Source organism: Notothenia rossii, assembly GCF_949606895.1.
Source record: "Notothenia rossii genome assembly, chromosome: 9".
NCBI lineage: Eukaryota > Metazoa > Chordata > Actinopteri > Perciformes > Nototheniidae > Notothenia > Notothenia rossii.
The window spans coordinates 5,407,009-5,420,792 of NC_136907.1; the positions used below are offsets into that span (position 1 = coordinate 5,407,009).

Sequence of the window (13,784 nt, forward strand, 5' to 3'; positions counted from 1 at the left end):
GACTCCCCCCCCCCCCCCACACACACACACACACACCACAACACAGACTATATCACCCCTTGCTGCTAAATACCAACAAAATATGTTCAATATATAAATGCCGTTAATAACTGTGCAATATATACCTGGCAGCTAAATCCTCAGAACTGATACAAGGTGTGTATTTTGTAAATTGTGTAGCTTGCAGTTGTTAAATACCAACCACCTATGTGCAATATGTGCTAGATGTGCAATATATATAGATGCCGTTAATAACTGTCTAATATATACCTGGCTGCTAAATCCTAAGAACTGTTACAGGATGTCTATTTTTTTAAATTATGTAATTATATTTTTTATTATATCATAACGTAGTACTTTTTTTTAAATGCATGTCACACATTTAACATTATGTAACATTAAGCTGTCTGTGGCTCTTTTTCCTGCTGTAACTACGCACATTTCCCCTCCGTGGGACTAATAAAGGTATTCTGATTCGTTTTACAAAAAAGGTTTTTATTTTAGTTTTCTAGGTCAAAGTGAAACCCACATTTCTTTAAAATCACTATGTATACAATGCAGCTGAATACTGAAATTATAGAGAGTGAAACAGCAAATAATTCTAAATAGGTCATTTGCTGCACTTACCTTCATGTTCTTTCCTTTAGAGGTCATTTGTGAAAGAAAAGAAAACTTAAACAAAGCACAATCAAAACAACAAAATAAAACAAAACGCTAAACCCAAGACCACTGAGTAGACTCTTCATTCTCTCCAACGCTACATCGGATATTTAAAAAAAAAAATCCTCATTTAGGTTCATTTCATTAAGGAAAAAACGAAAATATGTCAAAAAATCCAATTATTTACTCCTGTGGTTTAACTTGTAGTAAATACATATTTTTGCACGAGGTTTAAAGGGTCATTTGACCAAAATCGGAGCAAAGATTTCTGCTTCATCCCCAAATATAATGGAGGTGATTGAATTTAGTTTTTGGCTTTTACAAAATGTACAGGAATCCGAGATGCTGTATCTTAAATGTTGGACTATTAAAAGCAAGAGTATTTATCCCACCAGAGATAGAAAGTAATATGTGTTTGTCATTTGGGTGAACTGGCCCTTTAAGGTGAAAATGAGAGCAGTCTACTCAAATGTCTTGGTGGTCTCACTCTAGTCACTTTAGGCCCCGTTTACATGGAGACGGTTCGGGTTGTATCTGCTACTTTTTTCTATCGTTCGTTCACACGAGGCCGTAATGGGACCGCGGAAACGGACCCCTCAAACGATAACGGGTCCCAAGGTGGGTAGATCTGCGGACGGAACGCTCTGGGGGGCCAAACGGCTCAGTGTGTACGCCCGATACGCCATAGCCCCGCCTCTCCCCACCTCTCCCCTTGTCACCCCCGTGTCACCCGCGCATTGCTGATGTGTTTCACCAACAACAACAACCAAGTGTTTTGAGCCATGTCCCGGTATCTCGTAGGACAGTGCACCCAGCAGGAGCCTCCAGCTAGATCTGATCGATATGGACATAAACGCGAGTGAAGTCTAATCGGACAGGAGAGAGAGATCAGATCAGCTGCTGCTGACGGAGACACGCAGCTCTGCATGATCACCTGCAGCTCCGCCCGCTGTGATGAATTTATTTTAATTACCTCTCAAACTACCTAAACTAGTTATAAATATGTTTATTTTTACTGTCGGGTCACTCATTACTGGATCAGCCAGCTGCATGCTACCACGGAGACTGACGGGCTGTCACGAGAGGGGGGGGGGGGGGGGGGAAGAGAGGCTCCGTTTATTATTCTTATATAGAGTCGTTATCAATTTGTTTTAAAGCTCAATAAATAACAAAGAAGATCTTTGACCGGCACTTTTCTAATTTTGCCCGGAAGATTTCAACTTTAACGGATATGTTGACCGGCGAAAAAAACAGAAGGGCAACCAGGCAACCATGGCAACCATGCTTGGGAGGTCTTCTTCGCTGCTTTGGGTGTATTTTGTGGCCAAGTACAGCGCCACTTACAGGCCTGGCATATGTACTACAGCGTCTCCAGCGGGTCGCACGGTCTCGTGTGAAGGGACACGTTTATTGAGCCGATTGCGTGTGAACGGAAGACTTTTTTGATATCGAATTCGGTTCACATTTCCGTCTCCGTGTAAATGGGGCCTTAGTCTAAAGGTGCAGGTCCAAGTTAGATAGAGGTGGAGTTTGGGGTCTTTGAGGAGCAGATTGGTCTCTAATACATTATCTACTAATCATTGTGGGCAGCAGGACTACAGGACAACTCAACATCTGGAAATAAGCACAATGCATCAGTGTTTGAAATGACTCAAAAGTCAGTCTGATGCATGGAGCGTTTCCCAGAGGAGGTGTTTTTGAGAGGGGGGGAGCTACAGAGTTTGGGAGTGGGGGGGTTTAAAAGGTGGGGTTTGTAGCTACTTGGAGGTTTGGATATGGGGAAGTGGGAGGAAAAGGCTTTTGAGAAAAGTGTTTTTTTCATACGTGTGGCAGCGTGATTTAGCTCCCTAACAGTGTGGCTGCGTGGAGGAGGCGTGTCCAGTGGCTGTAGTGAGAAAGAGGAGGAAGAGGAGGATGACATGGAGGAAGGGTGACTGGTTACCTGCATGGTTTTCCATTTGCTGATGGGGGGCCGAGGGAGTGGGGGGAGCAGGGGGGGCAGAGGGGGGGGCTGTGGGGGGTGCGGTGGGGGGGCACGCTGAAGCCGCTGCCACCGGCTCAGACACAGAGTCAGCGGCCTCCTCCACACCTGGAACAGCATCTGGAGGAGAAACAATGTTTAGAAGTCGCCCCGATTTGGATTCGAGACACAAAAGGGCAACAGGAAAGCTGAGGCTGACGATATCTCTTGGAATGATTTTGCAATAGGCTGATTAATGGTGCTCTCAATTCTGTACTTGTGTTTTTAACTGTAAGTGAATAAAGTCAGACACTAAATAGACTGACACTGGACTAAATTAACCATCAGCGCTCACACTCACCTGGCACTGTGACCTGAATGATGTCCCCGTCTGGAGGCTCTGTTTTAATCCTTTTCAGAGGAATGCAATCGGCTGAAGGACCTGCAGGGATTTAATACTACATTATGTCTGAGATCAGTGTGTGGCTCTGTGTTCTAAGGCTGTTAAACACATCGAATGTGTGTGAACTGACTGAACTGATCAAAAACACAGGGCACATTTCTGGAGACACTTTTCACATTGACTGTTTTTCAGGTCTATATCCAGAACCCGTCTCTGATTGGCTCCAAACACCAAACAGATCATTGCAGCATTACCCATAATCCCCTCTGTTTCAGCCCTGTTTCCAAAGTGTTGATTCTCTGTCTGTTACTTTAGATGAAAATAAGGAGCCCCTCCCCACGCCCCTCTGAGAGAGATTTGGTTACAAAGAACTCAATGGTGCTTTAGGAGGAGATTCAGGTGATAAGGGGGGGGGGGGGGGTTACCTCGGTTGCTGATTGGCTAATGGTTACACAAGACAAAGAATTGTTATGACATCATCAAGTGGCCAAAATCTGATCAGCTCATTTTCAGACAGGTTTTTATCGAAATGGATCAAAAAGAGAGAGAATCTTTGTTCCTGAAACTTTCAGAGTCTCTTTCCACAGAGGGGACACATGTTGATGTAGAAGAGACATGAAGAAGAGGGGACACATGTTGATGAAGAAGAGACATGAAGAAGAGAGGACACATGTTGATGTAGAAGAGACATGAAGAAGAGGGGACACATGTTGATGTAGAAGAGACATGAAGAAGAGGGGACACATGTTGATACAGAAGAGACATGAAGAAGAGGGGACACATGTTGATGTAGAAGAGACATGAAGAAGAGGGGACACATGTTGATGTAGAAGAGACATGAAGAAGAGGGGACACATGTTGATGTAGAAGAGACATGAAGAAGAGGGGACACATGTTGATGTGGAAGAGACATGAAGAAGAGGGGACACATGTTGATGTAGAAGAGACATGAAGAAGAGGGGACACATGTTGATGTAGAAGAGACATGAAGAAGAGGGGACACATGTTGATGTAGAAGAGACATGAAGAAGAGGGGACACATGTTGATGTAGAAGAGACATGAAGAAGAGGGGACACATGTTGATGTGGAAGAGACATGAAGAAGAGGGGACACATGTTGATGTAGAAGAGACATGAAGAAGAGGGGACACATGTTGATGTAGAAGAGACATGAAGAAGAGGGGACACATGTTGATGTAGAAGAGACATGAAGAAGAGGGGACACATGTTGATGTAGAAGAGACATGAAGAAGAGGGGACACATGTTGATGTAGAAGAGACATGAAGAAGAGGACCTTTAAGACTTCAGTTTGATTCTCCAGGCTTGAAACAAAAAGCTAACATCCTATTTTTAATAATGCAGAAATGCTTTTATTTATCGGCACGTACCTGCTTCACAGTCAGCCAGGGGACTCACGCATGCACTCGCTGATCTGTGAGATTAAATGAAAACACACTCAGGTGACTTCCAAAACCAATTTTAGTTGGGGCAAAATAAATACTCATGGGCTCAATACTACTACTAATAATAATAATGATACTTAAAATGAATAGAAATGTGTTAAATTGTACAAATAAAAAACATTTGTAAAAAATTGTTATTCTAAGATTCGATTTAACTTACTCTGATTTTTTATTATTGCATCCTGTCAGACGATGTATACATGTATTTATATCAAAATATGCATGCAGGGTTTACTGCTTAAATGTCACAGCTAGGGCTGGGCAATATATAGAAATGATATCAATATCGTGATACGACTCCTTTCCTTTACCCAAACAATCATTACATCCACGTAACTGATGAATATTGATCAAACATCTCACTGGGTAAATATGTAATGAAAGCACCAATAGAGAATGCTACAACATCGTTGGGGTAGTTGATGAGAAATATTATGATAATGAATTTTCTCCATATTCCTACAACAGCTAGTGTCACTCACGACAGTAATGTTTGATTCAGTCCACACTCTGAGCGGGCCACGATCTCATGTTTCCACATTATGAGCCAAGTCTGCAGGGTGATGATCAGTGTGTGTGTGTGTGTGTGTGTGTGTGTGTGTGTGTGTGTGTGTGTGTGTGTGTGTGTGTGTGTGTGTGTGTGTGTGTGTGCGCGCGTCTGTCTGTCTGTCTGTCTGTCTGTCTGTCTGTCTGTCTCTCTGTCTGTCTCTCTGTCTCTCTGTGTGTGTGTGTGTGTGTGTCTGTCTGTCTGTCTCTGTGTGTGTCTGTCTCTGTGTGTGTCTGTCTCTGTGTCTGTCTGTCTCTGTGTGTCTCTGTCTCTGTGTGTGTGTGTCTGTCTCTGTCTCTGTGTGTGTGTGTCTGTTTCTGTCTCTGTGTCTGTCTGTCTGTCTGTCTGTCTGTCTGTCTGTCTGTCTGTCTGTCTGTCTGTCTGTCTGTCTGTCTGTCTGTCTGTCTGCCTGCCTGCCTGCGTGCGTGCGTGCGTGCGTGCGTGTATGTGTGTGTGTGCGTGTCTGTGTGTGTGTCTGACCTGCTGCAGTGAGGGTCTCGCCCCCCTCCCTCGATGTTGTCCAGGAAACCGTCTTCTAGCAGCGATCCAGGGTCGAGCTTCCCTTCCTCTCTCGCTATCTTGCCAGCAGCTTCGACAAACAAGAAGACGCGGAAAATAAACAAACAGAGAATCCCATTAGCGGAGAACATCTGTGGGCTGTGTAAATATATAAATAAATACTTTATGTTAGTCGGTAACTGTAATTAATTGGAAGTATTTTGACAAATATTGTGTGGCTTAATGTCTGGCTCAGGTTCCACACAAAGCTCACGTCAAATCCTAACTAAATAAGCTCCCGTTCAAAAGATCATTTGTTATCTGAATGAAATGCAGGCACTGATCCAAGTGAGCTGGGGGTTTGTCTAATTAGACTGCAGTACTTCCAGGTAGGTGCACACAATGAAAGGGAGGGATATTAAGTGCAATGAAGACACACTTGTATGCTGCTAATGGGATGAATTTAGCAGGTGAAGGCATAGAAATCCCATTAAAATTAAGTTTAAAAAAATGCAATCTCTCCTTCCTGTATGCACATTTTGATGCAAAATTACAACTATTGTTAAAAATATGTACTTTGATATGATGTCAAACAGAGGAAAGCAGGACATTTCCTTATTTGAGTCCAAAAATGCTTTTTATGACATTTCCGCATGAAAATTAAAATGATTTTCATGTATTCTTGACAAAAAATAAATATGCACCAACATTAGCCTTTAAGATTGTTAGCATGTTGACTTTGACATTTCATAGTATATTAGCGTTTAACTTATGTACAGCTGAGGCCTGTAGGTAGGTAGGTAGGTAGGTAGGTAGGTAGGTAGGTAGGTAGGTAGGTAGGTAGGTAGGTAGGGAGGTAGGTAGGTAGGTAAGTAGGAAGGTAGGTAGGTAGGTAGGTAGGTAGGTAGGTAGGTAGGTAGGTAAGTAGGTAGGTGAACGGGTAGGTAGGTAGGTAGGTAGGTAGGTAGGTAGGTAGGTAGGTAGGTAAGTAGGAAGGTAGGTAGGTAGGTAAGCAGGTAGGTGAACGGGTAGGTAGGTAGGTAGGTAGGTGGACGGGTAGGTAGGTAGGTAGGTAAGTAGGTAGGTGGACGGGTAGGTAGGTAGGTAGGTAGGTGGACGGGTAGGTAGGTAGGTAGGTAGGTAGGTAGGTAGGTAGGTGGACGAGTAGGTAGGTGGACGAGTAGGTAGGTGGACGAGTAGGTAGGTAGGTAGGTAGGTAGGTAGGTAGGTAGGTAGGTAGGTAGGTAGGTAGGTAGGGAGGTAGGTAGGTAGGGGAGATAGGTAGGGAAAATAAATATGCACCAACATTAGCCTTTAAGATTGTTAGCATGTTGACATTTCATAGTATATTAGCATTTAACTTATGTACAGCTGAGGCCTATAGGATTACTTTTGGTGGCATTCAGTGTTGGAAAAGTGTAAATTCTGAAGTTTCTGTAAATAAATATCATTGCCAATTGTAATCGAAATATCCATCCATTTATATAGAACTTTCAGTTTGTTGAAGAACAAATGGAATTTTAATTATTTTCCTACCATTTTGAATTGTAAGAACAACTGTGGTGTGAAATCCATAAAGACTCAGTTCAGCAGTTTTTATGAACGAGGCCAAATCACAGCTCATATAAATAAGGAAATGCTAAAGAAAGCAAAATGAATCCCACTCTTACCGGTGAAAATCCTCTCATCAAACATTCTGAAACACAGAGAGGAAACAGGCCATTAGTCACACAGAGTTCACTCAGCTCTCAGGGCTAAATGCATGATGCAAGCAGTGTACATGTGCACAAGTCATCATTAACAGCTTTATAAGCACATTAAGTCCTCTTTAAACAATCAGTGTCAGTGCAGCAATCCAGCAAATGACTCACTGCTCTGTTAGCACTGAAGAAACTGAAAGTAACTGAGAGGAAGTGAAGTAAAGACGACATGCTCCTCTCCTGCTGTGAGCCAAATTCATCTTTGATCACAGCTATTTCTCTGAGGTTATTAACTATGTGGATAGAAAATACAAATTACATGCAAATTACACTTGCAGGGTGCTGCACATGGGGGCTCTCTTATTTTTTTAGTTATTTATTTATTTTTCATTTGTTTTTTTTGTTTTTTTAAAATGATATGTTTTTTTTGGATGTTATTCGTTTGAAAATTCTCAAAACATCAATAAAATCTTAAAGTGTGGGGACGTGTGGCGCAGTGGATAGAGCGTTGGTGTTGGGATCAGGGGAGCACAGGTTCAAACCCCACTGCAGTCAGCATGTCGTTGTGCCCCTGAGACACTTCACTGCCCACAGTATTGAGTATGTAAGTCGCTTTGGATAAAAACGTCTAACTAATGTAAAGTGCACCTATCATGCTATTTTTAGGCAATAGCATGGGTCTCAGATATATACAAAAATATAAAAAACATGTTTATGAACTGTTTTGCTCAAAATACTAAACAGATCACCCATTCTAGCCATGCCTCATATCCCTCTATTTCACTTCCTGTTTCTAAAGTGCTTTATTCGTGTATTATTGCCAATAAGAAAACCCATATATTAATAGCTTAGCCTTAAAGGTGACCTATCATGGTATATTTGATTAATATAGTGTAGGACCATACCTATATAAGACATATTTATACTTTTTATTTTTCAAAATACCAAACAGATCATGCATTTTAGCCATTCCTCATTTCGCTCAATTTAACACTGTCTTTGCATCATGGGCTGATTCTGTGAGAACAGCACCATCTACAGGCCTGGCATATGTACTACAGCGTCTCCAGCGCTTTCCAACGGCAATGTCCGTGGCTGTCTCCTCCTGATTGGTGGAGTTGGCCCAATAGCCGTAGCGCCACTTCTGTGACGTCATAGAAGTGTTCAAATCTGGATCAGTCTGTATCAGATCCGTTGCAGCCCCTTTTTAAGAGATTTGGGTATGGAGGAAAATAGAGAGGGTTGTGTTTTCTGACACTTGGTGAGTTCCCTGGAACACCGGGGACACATGTTCATGTAGAAAAGACGTAGAAAAGTGCATTTTGCATGATAGGTCCCCTTTAATTAAGTATTGTTACCTTAGTGCCACGTTTGCTTTGACTTGTCCTAAGGTATGTTATTGTTTACCTGAAAGCACAGCTGAGGCTAAAAGGATTTCTTTTGATGGCATGAAGTGTTGGGAAAGTGGAAGTTTTAGGCACTTAAAATGAATATTTATGTCAAATTTAATTAAAATGTCCAATCTTTTTATCAAGATATTTCACTCTGGACCAAAGATAACCAAAAAAGCCAGCAACTGTTTATTTACTTTCGTATAGTTACATTGTTGGCCTATAACTTGGACTTATTTGATCTTATTACATGTGATCGTGGCATAATTAGTAGCTTTTCTGAGGCTTTAAATGAAAAAATGTGGCTCCAGTTGAAGCTGCCAAGCGTTATAATTACCAATCACTTAAATTCAAACCGAGCACAGTCTGCCAACAGGGAACATGCCAAAAAATAAACATCAGGGCCTGCATCTGGAAAGTCTCTCAGCGACAATGTTATGTAATTCTGAATTAATCGCATTTTCAATCTTTCATAATTCTATTAACACTAATGAGCCGACTGCAGGATTGGTTAAGAGATGTGTTATCTCAAACAAGGCATGGTGGCTCATTTAAATTAGCGAAAAACAAATGGATGGGAGAGCAGCCGTTAGCAATATGCTGCAAAGGGAAGTCATTTGGGACTCGAGTGGGAACGGTTTCCCAGTCAGCGGGACGCGGAAACAGACGTTTGTCAGACAGATGGTGAACGCTGCATCGCTCACTGACTGCTTATTTAATTATCTTTTCCAGAATAAAAGTATGAGAGGCAAATGCATACTGTAGTTTTGTGGAAGTTCCAAGTGGGTAAATTATGATTGGCACTCGGTGGGTAAAGTAGAATTCATTATACACCAGGCAGGAGGCAAAACATATTGTGAACAAAGTAAGAATGTTAAAAAGTCATAAGAAAGCCATAGTATAATATGTTGAAAAATCTTAAAAAGTTTTAGTATAGACTGTCCCAAAAAGTATTATATATATAAGTATGTCGAAAAATATGAAAAAAAAGTTAAAGTATAGTATGTCCAAACATTTTTTTTTTTTTTACATAGCTAGTGAACAATGTCATCTTGTAATGTGAAAAGACATAGCATAGCATGTCGAAACAAATGCGTACATAACATAGTTTTGTATGACGAAAACTATTGTGAAGTTTATCAACAAATATAATCAAGTCATATCCTCATGTCCTCAAACATCTAGACTGCGGATTACTTGAGCTGAATACTTTAAATTCATCCCAACGATGAATGTCCATCATTCTAACCACATGCATTAAATATGGCTTCTGCTCTCAAAGCGTAGTTTACCGTTTGACGATGAAGCGGATGCCGTGGCGCTCGTCCAGGATGCGTTTGAGTTTGGGGACTCCGTAGGTGCACGGCCTCTTGAAGGGGATCTGATCTGGGATCCCGATGATCTCCACGGCCCCGGGGTCACACGCTATCTTACGGTAGGGGACAGGCACCATGTGATCTAGACCCAGGGCCTCAGCTGCAGGCGGGAAAACAGGATTATTTGAATATATCGTTTAATGTAGTTTGTGATTGTTACTGACAGGGAGTCTGAGCCAGAACCAGAACCAGAATCTGAACCAGAATCAGACACGTACTGTACGAGGAATTTGACTTGGTGTCATGGTGCATACATAAAAGTAAAACAAACATTTAAAACACAGATAGATAAAAACAGATATTGTGTACATTGTGTATCACTTAGATCAGGGGTGTCAAAACTTTTTTCTCAGAGGGCCACATACAGAAAAATATACGAAGGGCTGGGCCACTTATAGAGGTGATTAATATCGCCTTATAAGTTAAGTTATAATTTGAAAACATCTATCAAATGTAGGTAACTTATTCTTGAAACTTGAAAATCCTTTATTAGAAACACAACAGCCTAAATCTCAGCTCTCCAGAGGGTTTCATTTATTTAGTTTGCAGCTCATGCCTTAAAACAGAAGCGTCAGAGTGCTTATAATGAGAGGAAATAGAAAGGGTAGATTTCAAGCTTGTTATGTAAATAAGTTAGTGGGTAATTTATTTGAAAAGTGGGCACACATGAATACTGCGATGTATATATTGAATTAGTAGAATATATGACAAGTTTAATTTGTGTGCCATATTTCATTATACTATTTGAATTAGCTGAGGGCCGTTTCAAAGTGTCCCGCGGGCCGCATTTGGCACCCGGGCCGTAGTTTGGACACCCCTGATTTAGATATTCACTTTAACTGTAGGTTATAGTTTCTAGAGATGCACTGATCCAGGGAATTCATATGACAGTAACGTCACTAACGACACATACAAGACATCAGTGTGGACGTTTCTCAGCATGAGGTTAGGACAGATACATCGCCCGACGTTAACGCCTGCAAGTTGAAAAAACAAGCCATGGAGAAACAACCTCACATGGAAAAAACTTAAATCCTGAAACGATACATTGCTACCGTGAAAGAAGTGAAAAAAGAAATCAGAAAAATTCAGAACGTTCTGATGAATTCCAGTCATTGGCAATAAGAGGTTTGAAAACACACACATATAGACGCGCTATGTGCCAGTAGCGTTTAACAAGTAGGATTTTAATGGAAATGCTTGGGTTGAGAATGCATTGGACTGGAAACAAGTAGGACTTTGAAGATATTGAAATCCAACTGCAAATGGTGCATCTATAGTTTATTCATTCATGCGTTATTTTCCGAGGGGAGCATTGATTTACATAAGGAGAAGCAGACTCCAGTGGGATGCACGCCCGATGTAAAGTAAGTATAATTCCAGCTAAATGAGAATTTAAACTTTGAGGGGGTGATAATCGATGCTGTGGGATTTGATTAAAACTCTGGAAACGGATCCAATGAGGCGTAACGTGTACAGTCTGCTTGTAGCCACAGTATCCGCCGAATGACTGCTTTCATGCATCTTTTGAATACCTTCAAAAAGTGGCGCATATTTCCTTTTTAATCAGCTGTGTTTCTCCTCTGGTTCGGCTTGTCTTCAGACATTTTTCCATAGGTGTTTCCGTGTACTGCAGCTACAAAATGCGTGTCGTGTGCAGCCCTGAGGAGAAGGCGATCAAACCACGGCACTGACCCCAATCCATCAGCATCCACAGATAAGCTCAGAACATCACGGAGCTGGAACAATAGCTCGAGGAGGCAGGGATACCTTTGAACAAAATCACTGCCTATATGTGATGTAAAATATGAATTCAAAGAGAGGCTTGACTCACCGTATCTGCTGTTGAACAAGATCTGAACACACTCTCTTAGCGTGTTGATGTCTTCAGTTTCCCGGATAAAAGAATCCCATTTTTCTGCAGAATAGAAACTCCTGTCAATGCGTTACATACAATGAAAGAGAAACCTGCTTTTCTTTATTCAACTTTTGGAGCTTTAACATTCAAATGAGCTTCATTTCATTTAAGTGCTGAAATTAATCTTCTCCATCTACTCAATGTCAACTTGGGAAATAAGCGCAATCTTCTTATAGGATTAACTTCTTAGTAGCTTAGCCGTTAATGGTTCAGGTTTATTATAGTTTAGCCTTTGTTTGGTAAACAATGCTTGGCCACTGTGTGTTAGTCTAAGCAGGGCACGGGAGAGCACGGAGGGAAATAAATGCACAACAAACTCCTCGGGGAAAGGAGATTTGAACTTCTAGCGTTATTTAGAATATTCATTAATAACAAGAATATTACAGACAGACTTATTGAGAATTTGAACGGCTGATCCTGAAACCAAAATCCTTAAGGAAGCCTTATTTTTGGATAAAGATTCCTAAGATTGTGTTATTTACTTTATTTGTGATAAAGACTTCATTAAAAAAAAAAAAACTTAATAAGAAGACTTAAACCCCACTGATGTCTGTCAATATAAATCTGCGCAAAAGTGATAAAATCATCACCTCTAAAGACTAATTATACTTTTTATATGTTTTAAAAATACAAATTGTTACATTACATTACATTGCATTTAGCTGACGCTTTTATCAAATCAAGTTTAATTTATATAGCACATTTATAAATGATTTTTGGTCGAGCCAAAGTGCTGTACATATAATAAAAATAGCCTACAGTAGAGACACTTTACAGCTAATACAACAGCACAGATTGTGCAGAATATCAGTATGAGAAAAAATGACACCCTTTATCCTTAGACCCTCACATCGTACAAGGAAACACTTCCGGAGAAACGCCCACAGTTTAAAGGGGAACATGATATTCAAATCGACTTACAATAAGTGCATTCGACCAATAAGATACAAAGTTGAAGAAAGCAGAATCATATAAGTACATCAGGTTTCATAGAGCCAAACATTTCAAGTGCTACTCAACTGGCTTTAGATAAGCCACTCCTTTATTAGTATATAAGTGCTTTGTTAGTAATTCAATCGCTCGAAGTGGAGTCTAAAGAGATGAGTTTTCAGTCTGAAGAAGATGTGTAAGCTATCTGCTGTCCTGATGTCAATGGGGAGCTCATTCCACCATTTTGGATCCAGGATAGCAAACCCACGTGTTTCTGCTGATGGGAACTTGGGTCCCCCTCGCAGTGCGGGTGCAGCGAGCTGTTTGGCTGATGCAGAGCGGAGTGCACGTGCTGGGGTGTACGGTTTAACCATGTCCTGGATGTAGGAAGGGCCAGATCCATTCACAGCATGGTACGCAAGTAGCAGTGTCTTGAAGTGGATTCTAGCAGTTACTGGAAGCCAGTGAAGGGAGCGGAGGAGCGGCGTGGTGTGGGAACATTTAGGAAGGTTGAAGACCAGACGAGCCGCTGCATTCTGGATGAGCTGCAGAGGTCGGATGGCACGTGCAGGTAGACCAGCCAGGAGGGAGTTGCAGTAGTCTAGGCGTGAGATGACGAGAGCCTGGACCAGAAGCTGCGTGGCTTTCTGGGTCAGCTGGGGACGTATCCTCCTGATGTTGTAAAGCGTGTATCTGCAGCAGCGGGTTGTAGCAGCGATGTTTGCGGTGAAGGACAGTTTGTTATCTAGGTAAGTCCGCAGAGCTTTATATGCAGTAAACGTAATTTATTATAATTGAACTACCTTTATGCAATGTCAAATACGACAACCATTCAATTCATTTATTGCACAATAAATCTACACATTTTCCCATCTGATATTTTGAGGCACTATAAATAAAGTGCTTAAAACTGAGAATTACACTTAATGTAGGTGTG

At 41.3% G+C, this 13,784-nt stretch overlaps 1 protein-coding gene across 1 annotated transcript in view; it reads right to left on the minus strand.

The window, feature by feature from the left end:
* gtf2ird1 (GTF2I repeat domain containing 1) overlaps positions 1-13,784 on the minus strand; it is a 45,713-nt gene that overhangs the window by 14,219 nt on the left and 17,710 nt on the right. The window contains exons 8-14 of the mRNA XM_079647158.1: positions 11,834-11,917; positions 9,916-10,099; positions 7,203-7,228; positions 5,515-5,623; positions 4,413-4,456; positions 2,982-3,062; positions 2,603-2,761 (exon numbers count right to left, since the gene is read on the minus strand). Coding sequence (XP_079503284.1) covers positions 2,603-2,761; positions 2,982-3,062; positions 4,413-4,456; positions 5,515-5,623; positions 7,203-7,228; positions 9,916-10,099; positions 11,834-11,917 — 687 coding nt within the window. The remainder of the gene's footprint in view (positions 1-2,602; positions 2,762-2,981; positions 3,063-4,412; positions 4,457-5,514; positions 5,624-7,202; positions 7,229-9,915; positions 10,100-11,833; positions 11,918-13,784) is intronic.